Consider the following 27,830-nt stretch of genomic DNA (forward strand, 5'->3'; position numbering starts at 1 on the left):
TTTAACACCATCCCTACCGTGAAGCATAGTGGCGGCAACATCATACTATGGAGATGCTTTTCAGCAGCAGGGACTGGGAAGGATAGAGGGAACAATGAATGGAGACAAATACAGGCAAATCATTGATGCGAACCTGCTTCAGAGCACAAATGACCTTAGACTGGGGGCGAAGATGTACATTCCAACAAGACAATGAGTCCAAGCACACAGCCAACGCAACGGTGGAATGGCTCCAGAACAAGAATGTGAAAGTCCTTGACTGGCCCAGCCAAAGCCCTGACTTGTATCTCATTTAAAGTACGTGGAAAGACTTGAAGATTGCTGTTCACCACCACTCCCCACGAAACGGTATAAAATCCCCAAAGCCAGATGTGCAAAGCTGATACAGAAATACTCAAGACGACTCAAAGATGTAATCACCGATAAAGGTGCTTCTACAAAGTACTGACCCAGGGGCGTGAAATTTTTTGGGAAATGAGATCAGCATTTCATTTTCAATAAGTGCAAAAAACTAAAAAAATTGAAATAGGTTTTCACTTTGTCAATATGGAATACTGTTTATATACTTACATGCAGACAAAATGAGGGCAAACCTAACAACGTAATTCATTTACATTGTTACGTCACGGACAATTTGAGGGGGGGGGGGGAAACGACAGCTGTCAGACCCATTATCACTTCAGATCAATCAACATGTGGTAATCACTGAACGTCTGTCAACACTCAGTTCAATTATGCCACCTGGTGGTATGAAAATCTGGTGCACTTGGCTATGTAGTAAAATACTAGCAGTGGGGATTACGTGTTCGAAAAATACACACTGACTGACAGCTGAGCCTGGTGGTCCCAGATCCGTTTCAGCTGTTGTAAAAGGACGTCACGCCGCTTGCTTATCCGGGCTCCCGGGGCGGCGAATGCGGTCGAAGGCACCGCATCTCAGTGTTAAGGCCTTCACTACAGTCCCTGGTTCGAATCCAGGCTGTATCACACCCGGCCGTCATTGGGAGTCCCACAGGGCGGCGCATAATTGGCCCAACGTCATCCGGGTTTAGCCGTCACTGTAAAGAATTGGTTCTAAAAATGGACTTGTCTAGTTAAAGGGAAACTTTTATTATTATTATTTTTTTAACAGGTAGCAATTCCTCCAGTCTGCTCACAGAGGATCCAACACAGGACATGACCGTCTTCACTTGCGCCACGCCAAAAGCTAGCTAAAATCGGCAGCAGAAGTGACACATTTCAGGCTGAGGATCACATCCCCCATGTGATCTATAAAGATCACATTTTATCCCTTTTTTTTGGTAACCATTTCCTTTAAAAAAAATAAAATCAGAAATTTGCAAAGATTGTTTTATTTGTAGCAAATCCGTATTTGACAGACATTTCCCTGTCTGCCACAACATGCAGACCACCCTGCTGTCCGTCTCATATCTGGTAAGACCACAAAATGTAGACGAGCAGAATCTAAAAAGAAAGCTGAAAAAAAAAAACAAGGGACATCACATCTCCGGAGCCGCAGGTAAAAAGGAGAATTTTCTTTAGTTCAATCATTTTGAACAGAAAGAGTCAAATGATGACCACAATCTTCCAAATCTGCACGCGGGGCTCGCCCATCGAGTACACCGAAGATCAACAAAGCATGCACACTTAGAAATGATGGTTTAGACTATGCAATTGTAGTCTTATGTTAATAAAATAAAAAATGAGGACAATCACTTAATTTGTGAAATGCTTATTCAGTATTTCTCAGTATCATCAGTCAATGTTAAAATGCAACAAAACCCAATAGAAGATGATATGACTACACAACACCCATCTAAATAATGTTGGGTGCAGTTTAACTTAACTGAGTGTGGATCCGAACACAAACAGGACAAAAAAAAAAACAATGACAAAAAATAATAAACATTGTATTGATTAGACAAAGTTCGTCAAAGAAAAAAAATAAGGTACATTCCATACAACTTATCAATTACAATGAGACTTACAAACCCAAAGAGACAACGACACAAATATTCAACAGGACTGCGACCCAATCAAAAGCTCTCAAATCACACTGTACATTTCATTAACAAAAAATAATAAAAAGTTCTGTTTTCAAAAGGAAACTTTTAATGATTCAGATCGCAATAAAGACTAAATTAGAAGTTGAATTGGGGGGACGCAGGATCCAACATCTAATCATAAAATAACCAGTCCAGGTCCAAGAGGAACTGAACCAACCAGGACAAAAGCTCAGATTTTCAAATTAGACTGTGGGAGAGAGGGCATTAGACCCAAGGCAAGGCTCCTCTTCATTACATCCCACTAGCAGGCAGGCAGGCTGGCACTAGGCCAGGCTGGTTCCAGCACGACATCCCCTTCAGTCCATACATACCACTACACCAGTGGAGACTGGTGGTCACTTTTAAAATCAGGAGGACAGACTCATTGGTACGGAATAAACAGAACAGGGTTATCAGTGTTGTTCCATTCCAGCCATTCCAATGAGTCTCTACTCCCTCCACTGGACTATTCCTAAACAGCTCACTCAGAGCGGCTCAGTGCTGGCTCTCCACCGAGGGGGACCGAGACCGAGACGGCTTCCGGGCCGGGGCAGGAGAACGGGAGCGTGGGGGAGGGGAGCGGGAACGTGCGGGAGGGGTACGGGAACGTGCGGGAGGGGAGCGGGAAGGAGAGCGTGCGGGAGGGGTACGGGAACGTGGTGCAGGGGAGCGGGATTTGGAACGGGAAGGGGAACGTGAAGTGGAGCGATGTGCAGCCCTGCCCCCTCCTCCTCCTCCTCCTCCTGAGGAAGGCTTCTTCTCCGGAGTACGGCTGGCGGAGCGGGGGGACCGGGAGCGGGGGCTCCTGGAGCGGTTACGGCTCCTGCTACGGCTGGGGGACTTGGAGCGGGGGGACCGGCTACGGCTACGGGACCGGGAGTAGCTGCGAGAGCCACGGGAACGACTCCTGCTGCGGCTGATGAAAGAGAAGAATTAAATTAATTACATTTACCCCCCCCAACCACTAATGTAGTCAGCTCCCTAAAAGAAGTCAGTTGCATTCCAGTCCTTTATACTCCAATCTCAAGTCCCTTAGTAGTGCTCAACACTGCAGGCCAATCTTTGAAGCTACATTTCTGTATCTAGCTAGACTGCCCCTAAACATCAAGACACGGTTGGTTCACAACTATAGCTGCAAACTGAAAAATCACAATCTTGTATTTATCCAACTTCACTACAGATTGGAAGAGGGATGCTTACCGGCTCTTGCGATCCTCAGACAGCTTCAGCTTTCGTCCATTCAAGTCTGTACCGTCAAGCTTATCAAGGGCGTTCTTCATATCACTGTGTGACGCAAACTCCACCACCCTGTCGAGACAAGTCACATGTAAGTTGACAGCTCATTTCATAATAGCAACAGGGCGCACCACATTTGTTTGTTTTTATTAAAAGAAACGGGAAAACAAGAGGGTTTCTAAATTGGACAGTCGTCCCTCATTTCAGTCCTTCCATTTTGTGCCTAATGAACCCTGGACAGAAACCTCACCCTTCATTCTTGTTGGTTCGGTGGGCATCCACAAAGGTGACCTCTCCAACTTTCCTCATCAGGTCTTTCAGGTCCTGTGGTGAAGCATACATGAGTCAGTGAGAGACCACTACACAAATGTAGCTGAGAAAACTGTGAACCTGTAAAGCAACATGACAGTAAACCTCCAACCCCCCCCCCCCCGTATTACTGACCTCATCAAAACACAGTAAAAATGTGATGTTCTGGCACTTTCTCACGAGGGGCGTTTAAATAAGTGACGAGCCACTGCCATAGCATCACAGCTAACCATTTCACTCAAAAGGACAAACCTGATGCTACTTAAGTTCTCTGGGATTGGATTTCAGGTTTGTCAGTCAAATTGGATTCATGTGACAAATAGTAAAATATTGAGAAGCGACAAATCCATTGAGGTGTAGTGTCTTGGATATGTTGTCGGTTAGTGGCAACTATAATGGTTTTAGGGGGCATCGCTAAACTAAAATGAAGTCTATGGAGGTTAGAAGTATTTTCATTTCATCATGAGGCATTCTGATCAAGGGGTTCTTTCAGTAACCTATTAATTGGCCTAGTATTAATTTTCCATAAGAGCTTATATAAAAAGTTTCCCCAGTTAGACTAAGGTATAGGATTCTACTTCCTGTTCCTCCCAACCCTTAAACCCAATCACATGAGTTATATGTTACTTACCGTTCCATACCCAGGGAGACATTAGCAAAGAGCCACGTGTCCAAATAGCGGACCAATTGGAACCAATGCAGTCACAGTGTTAAGCCCTTGAGAAACGACCTCCCTCAGCCTTGACAGACCCGGACTCCGGCCAGCCTCCACAAGGGACCACCAGAGATCAAGTAGGGGAAGGAACGAAGGAAGAGGGTGTGCAGTGTGCCCAACTGTCAACACCCCCCAGCTCCATCAGCAACAGATAAACAACCAAACGGGAGAATGTAGGGAACGTGGATTGAGGGGGTTTACAGGCTGGCTGCAGTCGAGAGAGGAGGGAGAGAGGGGTTTCCCCACCAGACCAGACCACAGAACCTCCAGACTGGGGCTTACGAGGGACCATCCTAACGCTATCCTGCGCTAGAGCCCTTTCACCCGCTACGGGGCCCAGCCAAGATTTAGACCAGCTGCAACTGCGTGTAAGGAGAGGCACCAAATGGACACTATTGAAAACACAACCAGCAGGGGGAGCTATGCACATAATACCTCCAAGGAGCAACTCCATTAGAAACAACCAGAATAAGCTGTTCAAATAAAAACTAAGATGTGATTGGTTAGATGTAACTACTGGTATAAGTGCTCTTTTTAAAAAAAATTTTTTTTGAAAGACACAGTAAAAACTAAGTCAAGATATAAAACAATGAATTCCTGGATCCAAAAGGGGCCTTGCCGTTCTATTTGCCGTAATGGACTTGAGCATATAGCCGTGTCCTTTGGTTCTAAATAAAACATGTTTTCAATAAGAATGCAGCTTATAAGAAAACAAGGCAGTATCAGAGTGAAGTACAGGGTAATGGGTCTGAACCAGATATGTTTAACCTCTCACCTGCCAACTGATGCGCGACGACAGGTTCTCCACAATGATTCTGTGTTCAGTGCGCACAGGAGGACCATACCTACTGCGTGGGAGGCAGGCAGAGCAAAGTTATAAACACAGAGGGGGGGGGGGGGGGGGGGGAAGAGAAATGACCTGTTACTATTAGGGCTGAAATGTTTAATGCACCTGAGAGCTTGACATTAAATGGAAGCCACAGGTCAATAGATATAATACATGAATGTACAGCATAGGATCAAAACAGAGGGATGTCACAACATTAACTACTACAGAAAGTTGACTCACACTGGGGAAATGACTTCTACAAAATGTTTACATTCAAATCAAGCGTGATAAGTCTAATTATTCAGTCGATATATATATATATATATATATATATATATATATATATAGATATATATATAGATATATATATATATATATATAATATAATATATATAAATGCTACTTTTCAACACACGGAGCCACCAGGAATGTAACGTCTCCTAGCTACGAGGGGAACTAAATCACACCGACTAAAGTCCATTGGCGAGAAGGTTAAAATGAAGTGTTGTAGTGTGTATACCTGGAGCCACCACCACCACCACCACGGCGATCACCAGACCCCTGGCGGTAGCTGCTGAAACGAGGTGAGAAACGTCCTCCTCCTCCTCCACCTCCCATCCCAGGTCCACCACCCCTCCCTCTTCTGGAGCGGGCATGCTCTATAGTCACCCTGTCAAAAGACCAAACAGACACTTAACAGGGCTGCAGAAATTACTAAGACTTAGTATTCTTTCATCCTACATAATGTATTATGTGATTAATGTCTCTGAACGGGGGGGGCACCATTAAAGTTGTTAGTAGGTCCAGAATTCTAAATAATGGGTCGGATCCGATTGTCTCTGGTGCGTCATTTTAAAACGGACTTGTCCAGAAGTGCCGTCCTGATCCGAACGTGACATTGTGCAGTAGCCAGAGAAACTAATTTACGCCACTGCTCTTGCTTTTTATGAGGAGGCGCGTGTAGCTTGTTGTTGGCTAATCATTAGACAAAGCAGTAAAATGCTAGCGTGTAGCTTGTTGTTGGCTAATCATTAGACAAAGCAGTAAAATGCTAGCGTGTAGCTTGTTGTTGGCTAATCATTAGACAAAGCAGTAAAATGCTAGCGTGTAGCTTGTTGTTGGCTAATCATTAGACAAAGCAGTAAAATGCTAGCGTGTAGCTTGTTGTTGGCTAATCATTAGTCAAAGCAGTAAAAGGCTACAGACGGAACCTTGCTCCGTGTGTCGCAAAAGCTTGGAGATAACTAATTGGCTACAACGACCAGCAGGTAGGCTGCTACTAAATATTCTGAATGGAATTGTTATTTGTAACTGAAGGACTAGAAAGTGCATGCAGTCTCAGCCTCAGCCTATTTACTAGCTTCTCCCAGTTCAATGCAGTCAAGACAGATAATACGTCATCATATTTGATGATAAATAACCTAGCTATGGCAGCTATTATTAGTCTACTATAGCGTGAGACAGCTTGGTTGGTTGCAGTCTCTCGCTCCCTTCTCCCCGTGTCAGTAGCTCATAGTACAGCCCCTCTCGCTATACCAGCGTAATCGCCCTCGACAGATAGCGGCTTTTAAAAAAAAAATGTCCGCAATAGGCTGAGAGAGGCTGGACTGAGGGCTTGTAATGCCTGTTGTAAGGCAGGTCCTCACCAGACATCACCGGCAACGTTGCCTGTGGACACAAGCCCACCGTTGCTAGACCAGACAGGACTGGCAAAAGGTGCTCTTCTCTGATGAGTCGCTGTTTTGTCTCACCAGGGGTGATGGTCGGATTTTAGTATATCGTCGAAGGAGTGAGCATTACACCGAGGCCTGTACTCTGGAGCGGGATCGATTTGGAGGTGGAGGGTCCGTCATGGTCTAGAGAGGTGTGTCACATCCTCATCGGGCTGAGCTTGTTGTCATTGCAGGCAATCTCAACGCTGTGCGTTACAGTGAAGACATCCTCCTCCCTCATGTGGTACCCTTCCTGCAGGCTTATCCTGCACTCCAGCATAACAATGCCACCAGCCATACTGCTCGCTCTGTGCGTGATTTCCTGCAAGACAGGAATGTCATTGTTCTGCCATGGCCAGCGAAGAGCCCGGATCTCAATCCCATTGAGCACGTCTGAGACCTGTTGGATCGGAGGGTGAGGGCTAGGGCCATTCCCCCCAGAAATGCCCGGGCACCTTCAAGTCCCTTGGTGGAAGAGTGGGGTAACATCTCACAGCAAGAACTGGCAAATCTGGTGCAGTCCATGAGGAGGAGATGCACTGCATTATTTAATGTAAGTTAAGTAAAAAAATACTTTAGTACTACGTAAGTAGTTTTTTTTGAGTATCTGTACTTTACTGTTTATATTTTTGACAGCTTTTATTTCACTCCTAAAGGAAATAATGTACTTTTTACTCCATTCATTTTCCATTGACACCCAAAAGTACTCGTTACATTTTGAATGCTTAGCAGGACAGGAAAATGGTCTAATTCACACACTTATCAAGATAACATCCCTGGTCATCCCTACTGCCTCTGATCTGGAGGACTCACTAAACAGAGAACATCCCTGGTCATCCCTACTGCCTCTGATCTGGAGGACTCACTAAACAGAGAACATCCCTGGTCATCCCTACTGCCTCTGATCTGGCAGACTCACTAAACAGAGAACATCCCTGGTCATCCCTACTGCCTCTGATCTGGAGGACTCACTAAACAGAGAACATCCCTGGTCATCCCTTCTGCCTCTCATCTGGAGGACTCACTAAACAGAGAACATCCCTGGTCATCCCTACTGCCTCTGATCTGGAAGACTCACTAAACAGAGAACATCCCTGGTCATCCCTACTGCCTCTGATCTGGAGGATTCACTAAACAGAGAACATCCCTGGTCATCCCTACTGCCTCTGATCTGGAAGACTCACTAAACAGAGAACATCCCTGGTCATCCCTACTGCCTCTGATCTGGAGGACTCACTAAACACAAAAGCTTTGTTGGTAAATAAATAAAAACAAAGGTGTCATATGGTTAGCTTAAATATTACATTTTAAATTATTTACACTTTTAATACGCAAGTACATTTAAAACGAAATACTTTAAGACTTTTACTCAAATTAGTGTTTTACTGGGTGACTTTCACAAGTCATTTTCATTTACTCAAGTATGAAAATTGTGTAGTTCTTCCCAACACTGCCCATATGTATTAAATGCCAAAACATAACATTTCACAATTTATCTTTGTTGAGACATTGCTCAATGTGTATCCATTTCATTACCTTTCACTACAGAGTTCCTTGCCATTCAGCTCGTAAACTGCATCGTCAGCGTCTCTGGGGTCATCAAACTCCTGATTAAAGAGAAGGGGGGGGGGGTTAAACTAATCAACAAACAAAACATTCACAATAGGTGTTTGATCAAGACACGAGGCAAGGCCGACTTACCACAAAGCCGAATCCGTTCTTCAGATTTACTTCTCGGATCCTTCCATAACCTTTGAAGAATTTCTCCACGTCCCTCTCACGAGCATGAGGGCTCAAACGACCGATAAACACTCGACATCCACTCATAGTTATCTAGAACAACAAAAAAGGTTGGCTAAGTGATTAAGTTATTCGTTCATTCACAGTACATTTATCCCCAAACACGTAGGTTGCCGACAAGGCCCAGATCAGAGTGTGCTAACTAGCTAACGTTAGCCAAGAGTAATCAATACTGAAGTGCACTTAAGCCAAGTTTAGAAGCCTTTACGCTTGCTAATACTAGCCAGATAGCAAGCTAGTCTGGGTTCGGCAACGTAAACAGTTTCACATATACGCTAAACGAATAAACTACATCAGGTTTAATATTAATTAAATCATAATCTTGATAAATGTATATACGTTAGTCGCTAGCTATCCGGTCGCAGCTCGTTTTTCCACGAGTTCCCAGTTGTCTTGAACGCGGCATTATAACCCGAAGAAAAGCCCGCAATTATACGAAAATGTTCTGTGTTAGTGGTGCTATTCTTTGGGCGCTGAAATCAGTAGTTGGATTAAAAACGTCGTATGTTACATCGGAGATCCAGCCCACCCACAAAAAAAATCGCTGAGTTTAGTTGGCTACGTACGTTATTAGCTAGCTAACGTTACCATGTCGTGCAGTTGCCTTTTCGCTGCTATAGCTAGTTTAGCTGCATTACTTGCTTGGCACTCTGGACATAAAAATATGAATTATTAATTCGCCAACTATTTGTGCCAGTCTGCTCACGACATTTTCAATTATCGAAACTTAAACCTCACCCTTTCCGTTGTCTTCGTTACTTCTGGTAGTGTGCTTGCTTGGCTTATGTGTGTCAAAATGGCGACTCCGAGTGAGAGGACGAAGGGGAAACCGGATGTTCTTCATCACCAAGGGGGGTAGTGGGCGTGTTCCAGTCATCCAGACCTATCAAAACGTTCCACAAGACCCATGCCACAGATATAATAACAATGAGACAGATATTTCACTGGATGTATAAATGTGAAGCATCCGGTTGGTGTTTTCACTCATTACCACATTTTTTGGTGGTGAGAGGAAGCCAAGTGGCCGCCAAGTGGGAGAAGATGAAAGCGAGATGGTTTATTGGCCAATATTCTGCTAATGTTCTCATCGATTAAACATTTGATCTCAATGCAGTGTTCAAAACTAGAATATGTTACGAACAGAGTGGACTAAGTTTTCTAGACTTCAACCTTGGCCAAAGTTGAAATAAATTGCGTTAGTTTAATTACATTGCGTTTAGGAGCGCAAGCGTGAATTGAGTTATTGCACAGGCGCACTTCAAATTGGGCGTTCCCTAACGGAAATATGCAAATCAATGCTAGAACGAGCCAATAGGCTCTCACTGGCTCGTGTTTAGCTCTGCCCACCTTCTTGCTTGTTCTGCCCACTATGAGTAATTTACTCCCAGAGGAAACGACAGGCAGTGGCCTATCTTGGGTTAGTTATTAAAAAAAACAAAAAATCTTTGCTCCTGCACCCTTAAACATCTCTTAAACAAAAATGTACTGAAAATGTACATACAACTAGCCAGATCTTTATGATACATTTCCCAACATCCTGCTAGCCATCTCATCTAACTGAACTCAAAATATGATTTTCCTCCCATTCAATGGTGTTCATTTCAGACGGTGTGGCCAAACTCAAGGACAGGACAAGGTATTACTGCTATTCTTCTATTATCTTTACTCTATTACCATTCTCAACATTTGTGGCATCGTCTTACAATTCGGTAAAGCACATACATAATACAATAGAAAAGGTCTTCTCTGTAGAAAGTACCAAAAAATGATTTCAATGTTGAGCATGGAATACTGACCTTAACAGAACCCATTTAAATTTCAAGATTAAAAAAAAAAAAAATCTTCCTGAAATAAAAAAAAACCCAAAAAACAACGTAGATGACACTACACATAAAAAATTAATACAAATATAGATGATTTTAAAAATAAGTATATAAACAAATAAATATAGTTATTTTATTTTGCCCAGTTGTCATGGAGTTGATGGATAATAATGAGACACCTGTGAAACAAAGCACAGGTCATGTGATTTCCTTCCTGAGAGGGGGATGGGGTACGGAGAGACAGACAGACAGACAGACAGACAGACAGACAGACAGACAGACAGACAGACAGACAGACAGACAGACAGACAGACAGACAGACAGACAGACAGACAGACAGACAGACAGACAGACAGACAGACAGTAAACCAAGGAGGAGAAGAGAAAGAAAAGGACAATATTGTTCTCCAGAAACACTTATGTATGGAATGCAATGGACTGGACTTCAGAATAGATACTATTGACTCTACAAGAGCGGCTGTAATATAATGCAGGAACAGAACAGAAAAGGGGGAATAACATGTAGCCTAACGTCTGTCTCATCTGGAAACTGCATTATTGATATTGTTTGATAGGATGGTAGTCAGTGTAATACTCTAGTCCAGGACTGGCTGTCTGGTGGGACAACTGGCTGACTGGTGGGACAACTGGCTGACTGGTGGGACAACTGGCTGACTGGTGGGACAACTGGCTGACTGGTTGGGACAACTGGCTGACTGGTTGGGACAACTGGCTGACTGGTTGGGACAACTGGCTGACTGGTTGGACAACTGGCTGACTGGTAGGACAACTGGCTGACTGGTGGGACAACTGACTGACTGGTAGGACAACTGGCTGACTGGGATGGACAACTGGCTGACTGGGATGGACAACTGACTGACCGGTAGGACAACTGGCTGACTGGTGGGACAACTGGCTGACTGGTGGGACAACTGGCTGACTGGTAGGACAACTGGCTGACTGGTAGGACAACTGGCTGACTGGTGGGACAACTGGCTGACTGGTGGGACAACTGGCTGACTGGTGGGACAACTGGCTGACTGGTGGGACAACTGGCTGACTGGTGGGACAACTGGCTGACTGGTGGGACAACTGGCTGACTGGTAGGACAACTGGCTGACTGGTGGGACAACTGGCTGACCGGTAGGACAACTTCCTCCCCTTGTTTCAGGGATCACATGTGAATCCAACACATTCAGAAACATAGCCTCACCAATCAAAAGACAATTCACAACAAAAACCCTTTTCCTTCACACAATGCCCTAACTGTAACACACACCCCTCCCTGGACGGGCCCCCAGACCCCTCACACACCTACTCAATCACTCTCTGGGGAGGAGGGGTCAAGAAAAGAGGGAAACTGTGATGCAACAACTATGAGTTTCACTTTCACTGCTGAGATTTCTTATGTTGTTGCACCGACTGATCGGTTACAATGGCTGAGCTTTCTTGATCAGGTTTCTGTTTCATCTCCTGATGAAAGATTGAATGGTTCCCATTGAAGAAGTGTGTAAATGCACGTTTCAGAGACATCTGCCAGTGTTAATCATCACATATAATGGTAGTAAATAGCTAATTATATGGGGGGGGGGGGGCAATATCTTGTTAAACAATACATGAGACCATGAAATAGACAAATAACACCCAAATACTAATACGATGAAATGTAATCATTGAAATCAATATGGTCCAAAACTAATTTCCATGTCTTCACTTTTATCCAATCCTTTGCTCTTGGAACATCATTTTCAGTTAAGAATGACGTTGAACAGAAATGTGCTGGTTGAAATTCACACATGTAATTACTCCTTCTAAACAGAGCACATATCACTATATATATGGTTCATATCACTATATATAGTCCACTACAACGTCCCCCCAAAAAAATGGCCAGAATATTAACTCCACCCACACACATAAACAAAACAAAACATCTTTGAAGTTAAGACTGAAGGCCCAAGTAAGGAGGTTATTGAACAAGTACCTCTTGAAATGAGCAGCAAGTAACATCCTGCTAACTGTCACAATACTAGTAGTCTCAGGCAGAGACATACTTAGGCGTCGTCCCAAAATGGAACCCTATGCCCTGGATAGGGCACTTATTTTCACCAGAGCTATATGGGCCCTTGTCAACAACAAAAAAAATAGTGTACTATATATAGGGAATAGGGTTCCATAGGGCTCTGGACTAAAATAGTGCACTATATATAGGGAATAGGGTTCCATAGGGCTCTGGACTAAAATAGTGCACTATATAGGGAATAGGGTTCCATAGGGCTCTGGACTAAAATAGTGCACTATATAGGGAATAGGGTTCCATAGGGCTCTGGTCTAAAGTAGTGTACTATATATAGGGCTCTGGACTAAAATAGTGCACTATATATAGGGAATAGGGTTCCATAGGGCTCTGGTCTAAAGTAGTGCACTATATATAGGGAATAGGGTTCCATAGGGCTCTGGTCTAAAATAGTGCACTATATATAGGGAATAGGGTTCCATAGGGCTCTGGTCTAAAATTTTGCACTATATATAGGGAATAGGGTTCCATAGGGCTCTGGTCTAAAGTAGTGCACTATATATAGGGAATAGGGTTCCATAGGGCTCTGGACTAAAGTAGTGCACTATATATAGGGAATAGGGTTCCATAGGGCTCTGGACTAAAATAGTGCACTATATATAGGGAATAGGGTTCCATTTGGGACATCACTTTAGATGTATCTTTGTGGTGTCTGATATCCGTCTACTCTACAATAGAAGGAGCTCTGCAAGAAGGGAATCGGGGTGGTTCAGGGATGAAGGCTGAAAAAGGTTTAAAAGTTCATGGAAAAAGAGAAATACTACAAAGTAGCCCAGACCTACAGTACATCATGTAGCTGTGGTCAATCTAAAAGAGCCATACCATGCTCTGAGTTAGTTGGTAAACAAACCTATAACAAATCCCCCTTCAGAATAGATCTACCATATCTCTAAAAAGGGAGAAAACCAGGGAAAGGATCCAAGGATCTGTAGGTTTTTGCAGGTCCCCTGGCCCCGGCGGGCTCTGTGAGCTAGTACTAGCAGGCTAACTAATCATCCGTCCCCTCCGTCTCTGTTCTCAGGGTACTACGAGGTCAGGTGGTTATTCCGTCACGCCCACAGATATTACATCACTACATCCCCAGCAGAGGTGACCTGGTGACCTTCTGGTCCAGGGGTTCGGAGGTCAAAGGTCATTGAGAGAGTCCTTATTGGCTGTTCTCTTCAGACCTACAGTTATTGGTTCAGACTCGTGTATGGCGACAACTGTGTGAGGATCCGGTGCCCGCCCCGGCGGTCCCGGAGGCTGAGTTGGGGTCCTCGTCGCTGGACTCCCCGGCCTCCCGCTCCTCCTTCTGGAGGCCCATGCTGATGTGGCTCTGGAGGGCTGCTGGGGTCAGCCACTCCTTAGGGAGGCAGGTCTGGAGAAAGGGCACGCAGGAGCTGAAGTAAGCCAGGCGGTTCACCCAGCGAGGGATCTCACGCCCACACAACAGCTGGAATAGAACGAAACAAACATGTCGTCAGGAAAAGGACTGAATAATGTGGATACAGTATCGAATATGCAATTGGCAAAAAAAAAAAAAAACATACTCCGCAAAATATGTATTACTGTCAATAGGCAATGTTCCTTTTAAAAAATGGTTGAAATGTCAATATAATGTATAATTCAAAATGTATAATCAAACAGTAATCCTCTCTAATGAAACGGTGATGAAACAGAAACTAACCTCAGACAGCGAGGAAGAGAAATGATTGCAGTTCTTGTGCATTAGATGGTAGGAGTTGCCCTTGAAATCCCTCCCAAGCTCCTCCATGATTTTATCCATATCCTCCACTACAAAGTCTGTTGTGCCCAAAGCAATAGCCTCCCTGTGTTAGAAACAAATGTTTTGGAATCATACTCACATCCTTACTAAAACTTGTGTTGGAACTATTGAAGTATTCATGAAAAGAAGTGAAGATCCTCTGGATGGACACATTGTACATCTTGTTTATTGATGTTCTGCATCACGTCATTCTGCGTCACGTCATATTCTGCGTCACGTCATTCTGCGTCACGTCATATTCTGCGTCACGTCATTCTGCATCACGTCATTCTGCGTCACGTCATATTCTGCGTCACGTCATTCTGCGTCACGTCATTCTGCGTCACGTCATATTCTGCGTCACGTCATATTCTGCGTCACGTCATTCTGCGTCACGTCATTCTGCGTCACGTCATTCTGCGTCACGTCATTCTGCGTCACGTCATTCTGCGTCACGTCATTCTGCGTCACGTCATTCTGTATCACGTCATCCTTGAGCTGTTCTTGTCTATTGATGTTCTGTATTACGTTTCATGTTCTGTGTGGAACCTCAGGAAGAGTAGCTGCTGCTTTTGCATCAGCTAATGTGGATCCTAATAAACTACCCAAATGAAAGGTGGTAATTGGATGCATATAATGTTATTGTATCCCTGTATAGAAACCAGCATCAGTCACTCCCGTCCCAAACACCAACCATCACGATACAATGAATGAATACCAGGCCGCTGCTCAGTAGGCCATGTCCCAAATTGCCTTTTTGCGTTCCAAATTGCATGTCTGAGTCCCAAACTGCATTCTGCGTCCCAAATTGCATGTCTACGTCCCAAATTGCATGTCTGCGTCCCAAATTGCATGTCGGCGTCCCAAATGTAGTCTTATGGGACTTGGTCAAAAGGGGAATAGGGTGCAATTTGAGATACAGTATAATGTTGTCTTCACATCGCTACTGTAAACAAAGATAGTCTTTGATTTCCTGTTGCTGTCGCGAAACAGCGGCCGTTGACCACTTCTTTATGTGATTAGGCACTTTGTGTACCCGTGTGTGTGTGTGTGTGTGTGTGTGTGTGTGTGTGTGTGTGTGTGTGTGTGTGTGTGTGTTTTAATGTAAACTCACTTGAACTTGAAGGTCTCTCCTAATTCAGTGGCGTTTCCAGGATTGATTTCAAATATGCCACTGAAGGGATACGGGTGGCCCCCATATGCAAACTCTGTAGTAAAGAGGAGGAATAAGGAATACAATAGTAAATGTGCTGTCTTCATTGAGACAGCTCACGATACGGGCTGTCGCCACCTTGCTTTCTAACAAAGGTACATGAACCGTGTAGCAAGCTGAAGGTGAGACGATATCGTGTGGTGTGAGAATCTCTATGAAATAGAAGCTGTATTATAGAATCTCTATGGAATAGAAGCTGTTATAGAATCTCTGGAATAGAAGCTGTGTTATAGAATATCTATGGAATAGAAGCTGTGTTATAGAATCTCTATGAAATATAAGCTGTGTTATATAATCTCTATGGAATAGAAGCTGTGTTATAGAATATCTATGGAATAGAAGCTGTGTTATAGAATCTCTATGGAATAGAAGCTGTGTTATAGAATCTCTATGGAATAGAAGCTGTGTTATAGAATCTCTATGAAATAGAAGCTGTGTTATAGAATATCTATGGAATAGAAGCTGTGTTATAGAATCTCTATGAAATAGAAGCTGTGTTTTAGAATCTCTATGAAATAGAAGCTGTGTTATAGAATCTCTATGGAATAGAAGCTGTGTTATAGAATCTCTATGAAATAGAAGCTGTGTTATAGAATCTCTATGGAATAGAAGCTGTGGAGAGAAACATTCCACATTTCCTCTCCATTTTGCCAACAACACAATGAATAAGTAAGGGAATGTACCTCGGCCATAGATCTCAATGCCTGAGTGGTAGACTCCAACACCCAGAGTGGAAGTGTACTCGTTGATCCAGTACTAGAACGAGAGAGATAGAGAGAGAGAGAGAACGAGAGAGAGAGAGAGAGAGAGAGAGATAACGAGAGAGAGAACGAGAGAGAGAACGAGAGAGAGAGAACGAGAGAGAACGAGAGAGAGAGAGAACGAGAGAGAGAGGTTTAAAACAGTATCCTGGTAAGGTTGGAATTCTCTTTTATCAATTGATTCATTCTCCTAAGGATACAGAGTAGATGGTAGTACAACATATCTGGAGACTGTTTATGGTTTTGATCAGATCCAGACACCAGGGTTTAGTTTGTTAAGTGCATACAAACCTACATCTCCATTATGACGTGGCTTCCCCTGAATGCAGGGTAAGTGGCTAGATGACGTGGCTTCCCCTGAATGCAGGGTAAGTGGCTAGATCACGTGGCTTCCCCTGAATGCAGGGTAAGTGGCTGGTTGACATAAAAAAAAATATATGTATCGAAGAAAAATCTAAAGTGTTTCCATGGCATTTTCAAGTCTACCGATCGTTTTATCACAAAAACTGTTCCATTAAATAGCGAATGTACCCACTCTGGTCTTGGCACATGCCCTCTAGCCAACAGCTCACAGAGACGGTGAAATGTGCCCTCTAGCCAACAGCTCACAGAGATGGTAAAATGTGTCCTCTAGCCAACAGCTCACAGAGACGGTGAAATGTGTCCTCTAGCCAACAGCTCACAGAGACAGTAAAATGTGTCCTCTAGCCAACAGCTCACAGAGACAGTAAAATGTGTCCTCTAGCCAACAGCTCACAGAGACAGTGAAATGTGTCCTCTAGCCAACAGCTCACAGAGACAGTGAAATGTGTCCTCTAACCAACAGCTCACAGAGACAGTGAAATGTGTCCTCTAGCCAACAGCTCACAGTGAAATGTGTCCTCTAGCCAACAGCTCACAGAGACAGTGAAATGTGTCCTCTAGCCAACAGCTCACAGTGAAATGTGTCCTCTAGCCAACAGCTCACAGAGACGGTGAAATGTGTCCTCTAGCCAACAGCTCACAGAGACAGTGAAATGTGTCCTCTAGCCAACAGCTCACAGTGAAATGTGTCCTCTAGCCAACAGCTCACAGAGACAGTGAAATGTGTCCTCTAGCCAACAGCTCACAGTGAAATGTGTCCTCTAGCCAACAGCTCACAGTGAAATGTGTCCTCTAGCCAACAGCTCACAGAGACAGTGAAATGTGTCCTCTAACCAACAGCTCACAGAGACAGTGAAATGTGTCCTCTAGCCAACAGCTCACAGAGACGGTGAAATGTGTCCTCTAGCCAACAGCTCACAGAGACGGTAAAATGTGTCCTCTAGCCAACAGCTCACAGTGAAATGTGTCCTCTAGCCAACGGCTCACAGAGACAGTGAAATGTGTCCTCTAGCCAACAGCTCACAGAGACGGTGAAATGTGTCCTCTAGCCAACAGCTCACAGAGACAGTGAAATGTGTCCTCTAACCAACAGCTCACAGAGACAGTGAAATGTGTCCTCTAGCCAACAGCTCACAGAGACGGTGAAATGTGTCCTCTAGCCAACAGCTCACAGAGACGGTGAAATGTGTCCTCTAGCCAACAGCTCACAGAGACAGTAGGCTACCTACATGATGAGACTATTATGGATAAGAGCGATTTTTATTATTTGTCAAACGGCAGCCAAGCATCGACCATCATGTCACCAGAATAACACCCTGGATATCTATTAGAAAGCAGCATCAAGCTCATCACCTTTTCACTTTCTCCACCCTGTTTTGTTCAAGACTCATTTAATCTGTAGCCTAATAAACTCGTCGTAGTTGGAAGACCACAGAACATATGATCAACTGATTCCTAGTTCACTTCCATATAAATGGTTATTATATCAATATTTGCAACGCATATCAAAATTCGCACAAACCACAAATTAATTCTTACAGACACAACAAAAAGATCCCACCATCTGTGGACATTTCCTGTTTCCATAAGCCTCTGTCATGACTTTTTAGTGCGTCAGGTAATTAATCTGCATTTAAATGGTTGGATGGAAACCTGGTTACTGCAGAGATTACAGTAAATCAGTGTACAGTCATTCCAACTCAGTCCTGTTGTTCAGTGCACTAATCTGACTCTGAACCTTATTGTTGTTTCAACATGATCAACTACGTCCTGATTCTCTCCCCTTCTTCCCAAGTGTGCACTTGGATTTAAAAATGGCTGAAGGGAGTCTTCAATCAATCAACCAATCAAATGGTTTTTTTTTATGAAGTTCGGTTTGATTCCCAAAGGGGGACCAGTATGAAAAAATTATGAGAATATATGGACTCACTACTGTAAGTCTCTCTGGATCAGAGAGTCTGCTAAATGACTCACTACTGTAAGTCTCTCTGGATCAGAGAGTCTGCTAAATGACTCACTACTGTAAGTCTCTCTGGATAAGAGAGTCTGCTAAATGACTCACTACTGTAAGTCTCTCTGGATCAGAGAGTCTGCTAAATGACTCACTACTGTAAGTCTCTCTGGATCAGAGAGTCTGCTAAATGACTCACTACTGTAAGTCTCTCTGGATCAGAGAGTCTGCTAAATGACTCACTACTGTAAGTCTCTCTGGATAAGAGAGTCTGCTAAATGACTCACTACTGTAAGTCTCTCTGGATCAGAGAGTCTGCTAAATGACTCACTACTGTAAGTCTCTCTGGATCAGAGAGTCTGCTAAATGACTCACTACTGTAAGTCTCTCTGGATAAGAGAGTCTGCTAAATGACTCACTACTGTAAGTCTCTCTGGATAAGAGAGTCTGCTAAATGACTCACTACTGTAAGTCTCTCTGGATAAGAGAGTCTGCTAAATGACTCACTACTGTAAGTCTCTCTGGATAATAGTCTGCTAAATGACTCACTACTGTAAGTCTCTCTGGATAAGAGAGTCTGCTAAATGACTCACTACTGTAAGTCTCTCTGGATAAGAGAGTCTGCTAAATGACTCACTACTGTAAGTCTCTCTGGATAAGAGAGTCTGCTAAATGACTCACTACTGTAAGTCTCTCTGGATAAGAGAGTCTGCTAAATGACTAAAATGTACATCATCTCCACCAATCCGTTCTGGTTATACTTCACACAAAGGGAAGAAAATTGGGATGAAGCCTGTGACTCTCAATCTAAGCCATGATCACTCTTTCTGGTTGCCTGGCAACCCATCCACATCACCCAGCCAAACTGGTGTTTCTTCTCCAACATGAGTCTGGATTCATCATGAGTCTGGATTCATCATGAGTCTGGATTCAACATGAGTCTGGATTCAACATGAGTCTGGATTCAACATGAGTCTGGATTCAACATGAGTCTGGATTCATCATGAGTCAGGATTCAACATGAGTCTGGATTCAACATGAGTCTGGATTCAACATGAGTCTGGATTCAACATGAGTCTGGATTCACCATGAGTCTGGATTCACCATGAGTCTGGATTCAACATGAGTCTGGATTCAACATGAGTCTGGATTCAACATGAGTCTGGATTTGCCTCCCCCTACGATTTCTAGAATGCGAACACATTCTGACAGCTCTGAATGGTCTCAGAATCTGATAGGTTGGGACAGAGCCTACATGATGATGATGATATTAACTTTGATACTCTGATTGGTTAGAGACAATCCAATCACTGATTCATTTGTTTTGTACAACGCCGCTCATTTTGAAATCACACAAATGACTTCTAGGAGGGCAGTTTCAGACAATGTTTGTAGCGATATATTCACGCTGAGTCGTCAGGCAAAGCTAATTGACAATCTTTCTGGGGTTGTGGCATGCAGCACTTGCATGACCTGTAGATCCCAACCAATGACTTGGTCCTAGACAGGAAATGGGCTGGCTGATGGGCTAGTCAGTCTTTAGCCCAGTAGGACTAAATTAGGTGTTTTGTGTAAAATTATAATGAATTAGCTAATAATGGGTGCTTCTAGGGATTTTTTTTTTTGCTGGTGTGGGAGTCATAATGAGAACAACTGGGCCAGTGTGTTTGAAATGCCGAGGACGATTTCTGGTCCCAGCCCATCCCTCATCCCAGCAGGTAGAGCTACAGTGGGGAGGCAGGTAACCTAGTGGTTAGAGCGTTGGACTAGTAACCGAAAGGTTGTCAGATTGAATCCCCCGAGCTGACAAGGTAAAAATCTGTCGTTCTGCCCCCTGAACAAGGCAGTTAACCCACTGTTCCCCGGTAGGCCGTCATTGTAAATAAGAATTTGTTCTTAACTGACTTGCCTAGTTAAATAAAGGTAAAATAATATATAAATACAAAACAGTGGGATTTAAATCAGGTGTTTGGGAAGCTGCCACTTTCAGACATCCTCATCTGTGACTGCTGGCCTGGAGATATCTGAAGGAAGGAGTTGGGCCAATACTGCTCCTGGTTGTTGTACCAAGGGACTGTGTGTGTGTGTGTGTGTGTGTGTGTGTGTGTGTGTGTGTGTGTGTGTGTGTGTGTGTGTGTGTGTGTGTGTGTATATATAGTAGACAAATATGTTACATTGATTCCCATGCACAGAAAACTTCCAACACACAATCTTACCATATCATATACATTAAGGATAACAGGTTCATTGGCCATGGTTTAATCCTGAGATGGGAAGGCAACGTCCTCCCACTCCGACGTTATAGTAGCACCTTCAGCCCTCCCCCCGATTCCGCTGATGTGCGCTTCCCGGTTGGGCAACTCACACTGCGCCGTATTGGACCGAGCACCGTGGAAGGATGGATCGGATGTCTGTCATTCTCCAGCCTCAGTCAAAACCCCCCCAACAACAAAAAAACCGGTCCAAGAAATCTACCTCTTCCAAAGCCAAGGGTATCTCGATTGTAGATGTTAAAAAAAATAAAATGTTACTGTATCAAATATCAAGGCAGAGAAACGTGAACTACGAATGTTTCGCTTTTTTGTTTTGTAAAGACCACAGACACGCACATAACCGTACTAGATCCCGACCGGAGATAGCTCGCTACAGTAGCTAGCTCCAACTAGACAGTTACAGAACTGTTGAACACGGTCCATTTCTATTCCAAAGCGAGAAAAATCGGTCCTCTGGAAACCAAAATGATTGTTAGCTTTAGTTTCACTTTGCTTGCCTCCGTTGTCACATAAACAGCGACCAAAATGTCTGTATATTGAGATGCTAAAACAACACAGCTGAGGATGAATCCGGAAATGCCAGCCGAGCCGCCTAAATCTCACTTTTCTCTGCAAGGCGGGTCACTGAAGGCTGTAAGGCAAAAAAAATAGATCATATATAAAAGCTAGCTGGCTATAGATTCACGTATTGTTTTACGGTTGACTTTTGGTTTGTCAGCTGTGTGGTGAAAGCTAGCGACAGAGTAGGTACAGACGGTATCAGTGGTGTATGATGTGGCCCTCATCGCATCGAGAGAGTCGTGCCGTAGGAAGTCAACTACCGTCCTCTGTCCGTTCGATGAGATATCCCTCCCCACCCAATCCTATCTCTCTCTCACCGCAACAACAAAAAGGAAGAAAAAAAACCCGGTGTTCTCCGGTGTCGTGAAAACTGCTCAAAAGAAAGTGAATGACATCATCCCGAACCGTGTGGTGCGTGCCTCACAGCTGGCGGAACGGCCCGGGGACGAGCCGGGTACTCTGTGAATGGGAATGGGTGGATTCGATTATGCTGAGCGGTGGCAAACCGGTCTATGGCCCGTGACGTGAACTGGCAAAAGACGTGAGGGATGAGCGCCATTCTCAAACAGAACAGTAATTTCATGTAATTTTATTTCACCTTTATTTTACTAGGAAAGTCAGATAAGAATAAATTCTTATTTACAATGACGGTCTAGCCCGGCCAAATCCGGACAACGCTGGACCAATTATGCACCCACCCTATGGGACTCCCAATCACGGCCAGATGTGATACAGCCTGGATTCGAACCAGGGACTGTAGTGACGCCTCTTGCACTGAGATGCAGTGCCTTTAGACCGCTGCGGCGCCACTCGGGAGCCGAGTGATCTGTGCTGCTCGGTGCAAGGCAGCATGGTGCATCGTCCAGAAACATACATCTCTTTTCCAGAAAATAATATGTTAGAATTTTTTAACTAGTTTTCATTAGGAAGGCAAATAAAGCGTTTTTATCAGAAGCAACCACTTTTGGCACGTGAAAATACAAAATACAACTCATTACTTCACATGCTCCTACCTCACTTTTGTTTTGAGACATCTTCGCCCCAGGCTTTGAAAGGGGTACCAAAATGCTATGTTGAAAACAACTGGGACCTCAGAAATCTCTTTAAAGTACTACTTTAGTAGTTTTTTGGGGTTTCTGTACTTTACTATTTGTATTTTTGCCAAAATTTACTTTTACTTCACTACATTCCTAATGAAAATAATGTACTTTTTACTCCATACATTTTCCCTGACACCCACAAGTACTTCTGGATAGTAAAATGGTCCAATTCACACACTTATCAAGAGAACATCCCTGGTCATCCCTACTGCCTCTGATCTGGCGGACATTGTTTGTAAATTATGTCTGAGTTTAGGAGTGTGCCCCTGCTATCCTCAATTTAAAAAAAATGAAAATTGTGCCATCTGGTTTGCTTAATATAAGGAATTTGAAATGATTTATACATTTACTTTTGATACTTAAGTACATTTTTAGCAATTCCATTTACTTTTGATACTTAAGTATATTTAAAACCAAATACTTTTACTCAAGTAGTATTTTACTGGGTGACTTTCACTTTTACTTGAGTCATTTTCTATTAAGGAATCTTTAATTTTACTCAAGTATGACAATTGAGTACTTTTTCCACCACTGGGAGAAACAAAACAAGCTCCAACTGGTAGAAATCTATTTGAACGGTTAACCAACTCCAGAACTCTGTCTCTTTCCAGAGCTCAGACTTTCCGACCTGAAAATCACTGACATCATGATTTGACCTCGTATTTTTCCCCCCGGAGTTCCCAGTTGTTTTTGAACACGGTATGACTCAACGCACGGGAGGCAGCCCGGGTTCCCAAAACGAATACAATCAATTTTCACCCGGTGCAAAACACGCTTACACGGGCGCCCGAGACAGATTTATCGAACACCCCTCAATGAGTGAGGAGGGAAAAAAATGTTGATTACATCATCGTGCTGCTGCTACTGGCTGCCTCCAAGCATCCTCCCCTCCACCCCCCCCCCAATCCCCCCCAACCCCCCCCCCCAATCCCCCCCCCCCATCCCTCCACCACCAATTGACAATGGACTGCATACATGAGAGAGGGGGGGGGGGGTGTTGTTGTAGTTGTCAACAGAGCGTTTACCGAGAGATCTATGCTTTTATTTGTAACTTTTAACTTTTTATTTGTAATTTTTTTTTATCATCGTCATGAATTATCATAACCCTCATTAACATCATCGGCATTTTACAGAGCAAGCCATTTGGGGAATTTCCACTAGGAATCTTTATGGAGGACCCATGTATTAGGCTACTTCATAACACAAATAAATACGTTCTGCTTGGAAGATATAAGGAGACGAGGATAAACAAATATTTGCGAGAATAAAAAAGGGGCACATGCTGACCATAAAGGTTGATTTATTTAGGATTGTTTTATCCAGTGTGAAAACAAATCAAATGTATTTATATAGCCCTTCTTACATCAGCTGATATCTCAAAGTGCTGTACCGAAACCCAGCCTAAAACCCCAAACAGCAAGTAATGCAGGTGTAGAAGCACAGTGGCTAGGAAAAACTCCCTAGAAAGGCCAGAACCTAGGAAGAAACCTAGAGAGGAACCAGGCTATGAGGGGGTGGCCAGTCCTCTTCTGGCTGTGCCGGGTGGAGATTATAACAGAACATGGCCAAGATGTTCAAATGTTCATAGATGACCAGCATGGTCAAATAATAATAATCACAGTAGTTGTCGAGGGTGCAACAAGTCAGTAACACAAGAGTAAGTGTCAGTTGGCTTTTCATAGCCGATCATTGAGAGTATCTCTACCACTCCTGTTGTCTCTAGAGAGTTGAAAACAGCAGGTCTGGGACAGGTAGCACATCCGGTGAACAGGTCAGGGTTCCATAGCCGCAGGCAGAACAGTTGAAACTGGAGCAGCAGCACAGCCAGGTGGACTGGGGACAGCAAGGAGTCATCATGCCAGGTAGTCCTGAGGCATGGTCCTAGGGCTCAGGTCCTCCGAGAGAGAGAAAGAAAGAAAGAAAGAGAGAAAGAGAGAATTAGAGGGAGCATACTTAAATTCACACAGGACACCGGATAAGACAGAAGAAATACTCCAGATATAACAGACTGACCCTAGCCCCCCGACACATAAACTACTTCAGCATGAATACTGGAGGCTGAGACAGGAGGGGTCAGGAGACACTGTGGCCCCATCCGATGATACCCCCGGACAGGGCCAAACAGGCAGGATATAACCCCACCCACTTTGCCAAAGCACAGCCCCCACACCACTAGAGGGATATCTTCAACTACCAACTTACCATTCTGAGACAAGGCCGAGTATAGCCCACAAAGATCTCCGCCACGGCACAACCCAAGGGGGGGGCGCCAACCCAGACAGGAAGACCACGTCAGTGACTCAACCCACTCAAGTGACTCACCCCTCCTAGGGACGTCATGGAAGAACACCAGTAAGCCAGTGACTCAGCCCCTGTAATAACAAACTGCTTTATTTTAAGGCAAAAGTTATACAATCCATAACATTGAAAATCTGCAAGCATAGTAATTGCCTAACAACAACGTAGGACAAAACGTACATGAATTGTGAACTTTAATGTGCTGCATACAGTATGTCTCATACAGATAAGTAATAATAAAAGGACAAATATAACTCACTTTCATCCATTATTTCAAGCCTCATTGTGATTATTTCATACGCACCTCATGCATATGAAAGGCAGGTAGCCTAGTGGTTAGAGCGTTGGACTTGTAACCGAAAGGTTGCAAGATCAAATCTTCCGAGCAGCAGTGGTGGTTCTGGGGGGGCCAGTGCCCCTGTGACAACAATTTTGGACCCCCTTGTGGCCCCCCTAAATGTGGAGTATGAAATAATTTTTACATAACTAATTTTTGTTATTGTTCTTTTTTTACATCCGTTATTAGACAGTGGCAACGATGATGATTATGAACATGGTCTTTTGCCTGCTAATGCAGTGAAGAAAACGATATGACAACAATAACGTCTAATGTAACTGGCCCCTCTAACAGTACAACTGGCCCTAGCTTGCCCCCCCCCCAGTTGAAATGGTCTAGAACCGCCACTGCCGAGCAGACAAGGTAAAAATCTGTCGTTCTGCCCCTGAACAAGGCAGTGAACACACTGTTCCTAGGTCGTCATTGTAAATAAGAATTTGTTCTTAACTGACTTGCCTAGATATTTCTAAACAAATGTAATCATTTAACAGCCGCTCTTATCTAGAATGACTTTACAGTTCATTCATATTCTACCCCCAAGCCATAAGACTGCTGAACAATTAATCAAACGGCCACCCGGAATATTTGCATTTACCTCCTTTTATACACTGCTGCTACTCGCTGTTTATTTTCTATGCATAATCACGTCACCCATGCCTACATGTACAAGTTACCTCGACTCACCTGTACCCCCTGCACATTACCTGGACTCACCTGTACCCCCTGCACATTACCTGGACTCACCTGTACCCCCTGCACATTGACTCAGTACTGGTACCCCTTGAATACAGGCTCTTTATTGTTATTTTGTTACTTTTTTAAACTTTAGTTTATTTAGTAAATATTTTCTTAATGCAGTTGACCTTGTTACGTTATAGACCGTCTCTGTTTAACCCAGGTCCCAGGAGGGCTGAGAGACTCTCTGTTTAACCCAGGTCCCAGGGGGGCTGAGAGACTCTCTGTTTAACCCAGGTCCCAGGGGGGCTGAGAGACTCTCTGTTTAACCCAGGTCCCAGGGGGGCTGAGAGACTCTCTGTTTAACCCAGGTCCCAGGGGGCTGAGAGACTCTCTGTTTAACCCAGGTCCCAGGGGGGCTGAGAGACTCTCTGTTTAACCCAGGTCCCAGGGGGGCTGAGAGACTCTCTGTTTAACCCAGGTCCCAGGGGGGCTGAGAGACTCTCTGTTTAACCCAGGTCCCAGGGGGGCTGAGAGACTCTCTGTTTAACCCAGGTCCCAGGGGGGCTGAGAGACTCTCTGTTTCACCCAGGGGGGCTGAGAGACTCTCTGTTTAACCCAGGTCCCAGGGGGGCTGAGAGACTCTCTGTTTAACCCAGGTCCCAGGGGGGCTGAGAGACTCTCTGTTTAACCCAGGTCCCAGGGGGGCTGAGAGACTCTCTGTTTAACCCAGGTCCCAGGGGGGCTGAGAGACTCTCTGTTTCACCCAGGGGGGCTGAGAGACTCTCTGTTTAACCCAGGTCCCAGGGGGGCTGAGAGACTCTCTGTTTAACCCAGGTCCCAGGGGGGCTGAGAGACTCTCTGTTTAACCCAGGTCCCAGGGGGGCTGAGAGACTCTCTGTTTAACCCAGGTCCCAGGAGGCTGAGAGACTCTCTGTTTAACCCAGGTCCCAGGGGGGCTGAGAGACTCTCTGTTTAACCCAGGTCCCAGGGGGCTGAGAGACTACAGTTGACCTTGTTAAGTTATAGACCGTCTCTGTTTAACCCAGGTCCCAGGGGGGCTGAGAGACTCTCTGTTTAACCCAGGTCCCAGGGGGGCTGAGAGACTCTCTGTTTAACCCAGGTCCCAGGGGGGCTGAGAGACTCTCTGTTTAACCCAGGGGGGCTGAGAGACTCTCTGTTTAACCCAGGTCCCAGGGGGGCTGAGAGACTCTCTGTTTAACCCAGGGGGGCTGAGAGACTCTCTGTTTAACTCAGGTCCCAGGGGGGCTGAGAGACTCTCTGTTTAACCCAGGTCCCAGGGGGGCTGAGAGACTCTCTGTTTAACCCAGGGGGCTGAGAGACTCTCTGTTTAACCCAGGTCCCAGGAGGGCTGAGAGACTCTCTGTTTAACCCAGGGGGGCTGAGAGACTCTCTGTTTAACCCAGGTCCCAGGGGGGCTGAGAGACTGTCTGTTTAACCCAGGTCCCAGGGGGCTGAGAGACTCTCTGTTTAACCCAGGTCCCAGGGGGCTGAGAGACTCTCTGTTTAACCCAGGTCCCAGGGGGCTGAGAGACTCTCTGTTTAACCCAGGTCCCAGGGGGGTTGAGAGACTACAGTTGACCTTGTTAAGTTATAGACCGTCTCTGTTTAAGATAGCTAGGTGGGACAACCACATATAGCAGGCATAGAAAGTAAACATTTTCTTAACGTAGCTATCAGTAGTCAGAACTAGAGGGGGGGGGGGTCAAGAGCTGGTTCGTTTATTTTTGTGAAGGGACGTCAAGGTGAGGAGGAGAATAATTAAAGATAATGTTTGAAAAGGCATGGTTTCAAAAGACGGGCAGGGAGCTGACGTCCCGTAGGGGTGAGATGGCCAAGAGACCTGAGGTGACAGAACAGAGTGCTCAGGTTGGGATGTAGGGTTTGAGCATAGACTGAAGGTAGGGAGGGACGGTTCCTCTTGCTGTTTCCGTAGGTTAACACCTTGGTCTTATACTGGATTCGTGCTTCGACTGGAAGCCAA

At 44.6% G+C, this 27,830-nt stretch overlaps 2 protein-coding genes across 3 annotated transcripts; both read right to left on the reverse strand.

Moving 5' to 3' along the window:
• Positions 1–1,334: 1,334 nt before the first annotated feature.
• On the reverse strand, positions 1,335–9,489 carry LOC115161890 (serine/arginine-rich splicing factor 5). Of its 2 annotated transcripts, none has more exons than XM_029712700.1 (8): positions 9,385–9,489; positions 8,548–8,679; positions 8,383–8,453; positions 5,655–5,804; positions 5,081–5,150; positions 3,532–3,605; positions 3,246–3,353; positions 1,335–2,961 (listed from the first exon to the last, which is right to left on the reverse strand). In XM_029712700.1, exons 2-8 carry the CDS (start codon positions 8,671–8,673, stop codon positions 2,541–2,543), a joined length of 1,020 nt encoding a protein of 339 aa, XP_029568560.1. In that variant the 5' UTR covers positions 8,674–8,679; positions 9,385–9,489; the 3' UTR covers positions 1,335–2,540. The 2 variants fall into 2 exon arrangements, with proteins under 2 accessions (XP_029568560.1, XP_029568559.1); XM_029712699.1 differs by having other exon boundaries at positions 5,081–5,153.
• Positions 9,490–13,188: 3,699 nt separating this feature from the next.
• On the reverse strand, positions 13,189–21,876 carry LOC115161891 (deubiquitinase DESI2). The gene is made up of 5 exons (XM_029712701.1): positions 20,798–21,876; positions 16,190–16,262; positions 15,408–15,501; positions 14,216–14,357; positions 13,189–13,981 (listed from the first exon to the last, which is right to left on the reverse strand). The coding sequence occupies exons 1-5, from the start codon at positions 20,834–20,836 to the stop codon at positions 13,730–13,732; spliced, it is 600 nt and encodes a 199-aa protein (XP_029568561.1). The 5' UTR covers positions 20,837–21,876; the 3' UTR covers positions 13,189–13,729.
• Between the last annotated feature and the right edge of the window lie 5,954 nt (positions 21,877–27,830).

This window comes from Salmo trutta, chromosome 25 (genome assembly GCF_901001165.1).
Source record: "Salmo trutta chromosome 25, fSalTru1.1, whole genome shotgun sequence".
NCBI lineage: Eukaryota > Metazoa > Chordata > Actinopteri > Salmoniformes > Salmonidae > Salmo > Salmo trutta.

Excerpts from the sequence above, each read along its gene's own strand:
- LOC115161890 (XM_029712699.1), bottom strand. The coding sequence starts at position 8,673 with ATGAGTGGATGTCGAGTGTTTATCGGTCGTTTGAGCCCTCATGCTCGT. Across the intron at positions 8,454-8,547 it reads AGAACGGATTCGGCTTTGTG|GAGTTTGATGACCCCAGAGA; the intron begins GTAAGTCGGCCT and ends CTCTTTAATCAG. Across the intron at positions 5,805-8,382 it reads AAGGAACTCTGTAGTGAAAG|GGTGACTATAGAGCATGCCC; the intron begins GTAATGAAATGG and ends GTCTTTTGACAG.
- LOC115161891 (XM_029712701.1), bottom strand. The coding sequence starts at position 20,836 with ATGGCCAATGAACCTGTTATCCTTAATGTATATGATATG. Across the intron at positions 16,263-20,797 it reads TCCTTAATGTATATGATATG|TACTGGATCAACGAGTACAC; the intron begins GTAAGATTGTGT and ends CTCTCGTTCTAG. Across the intron at positions 13,982-14,215 it reads TCTCTTCCTCGCTGTCTGAG|CTGTTGTGTGGGCGTGAGAT; the intron begins GTTAGTTTCTGT and ends GTTCTATTCCAG.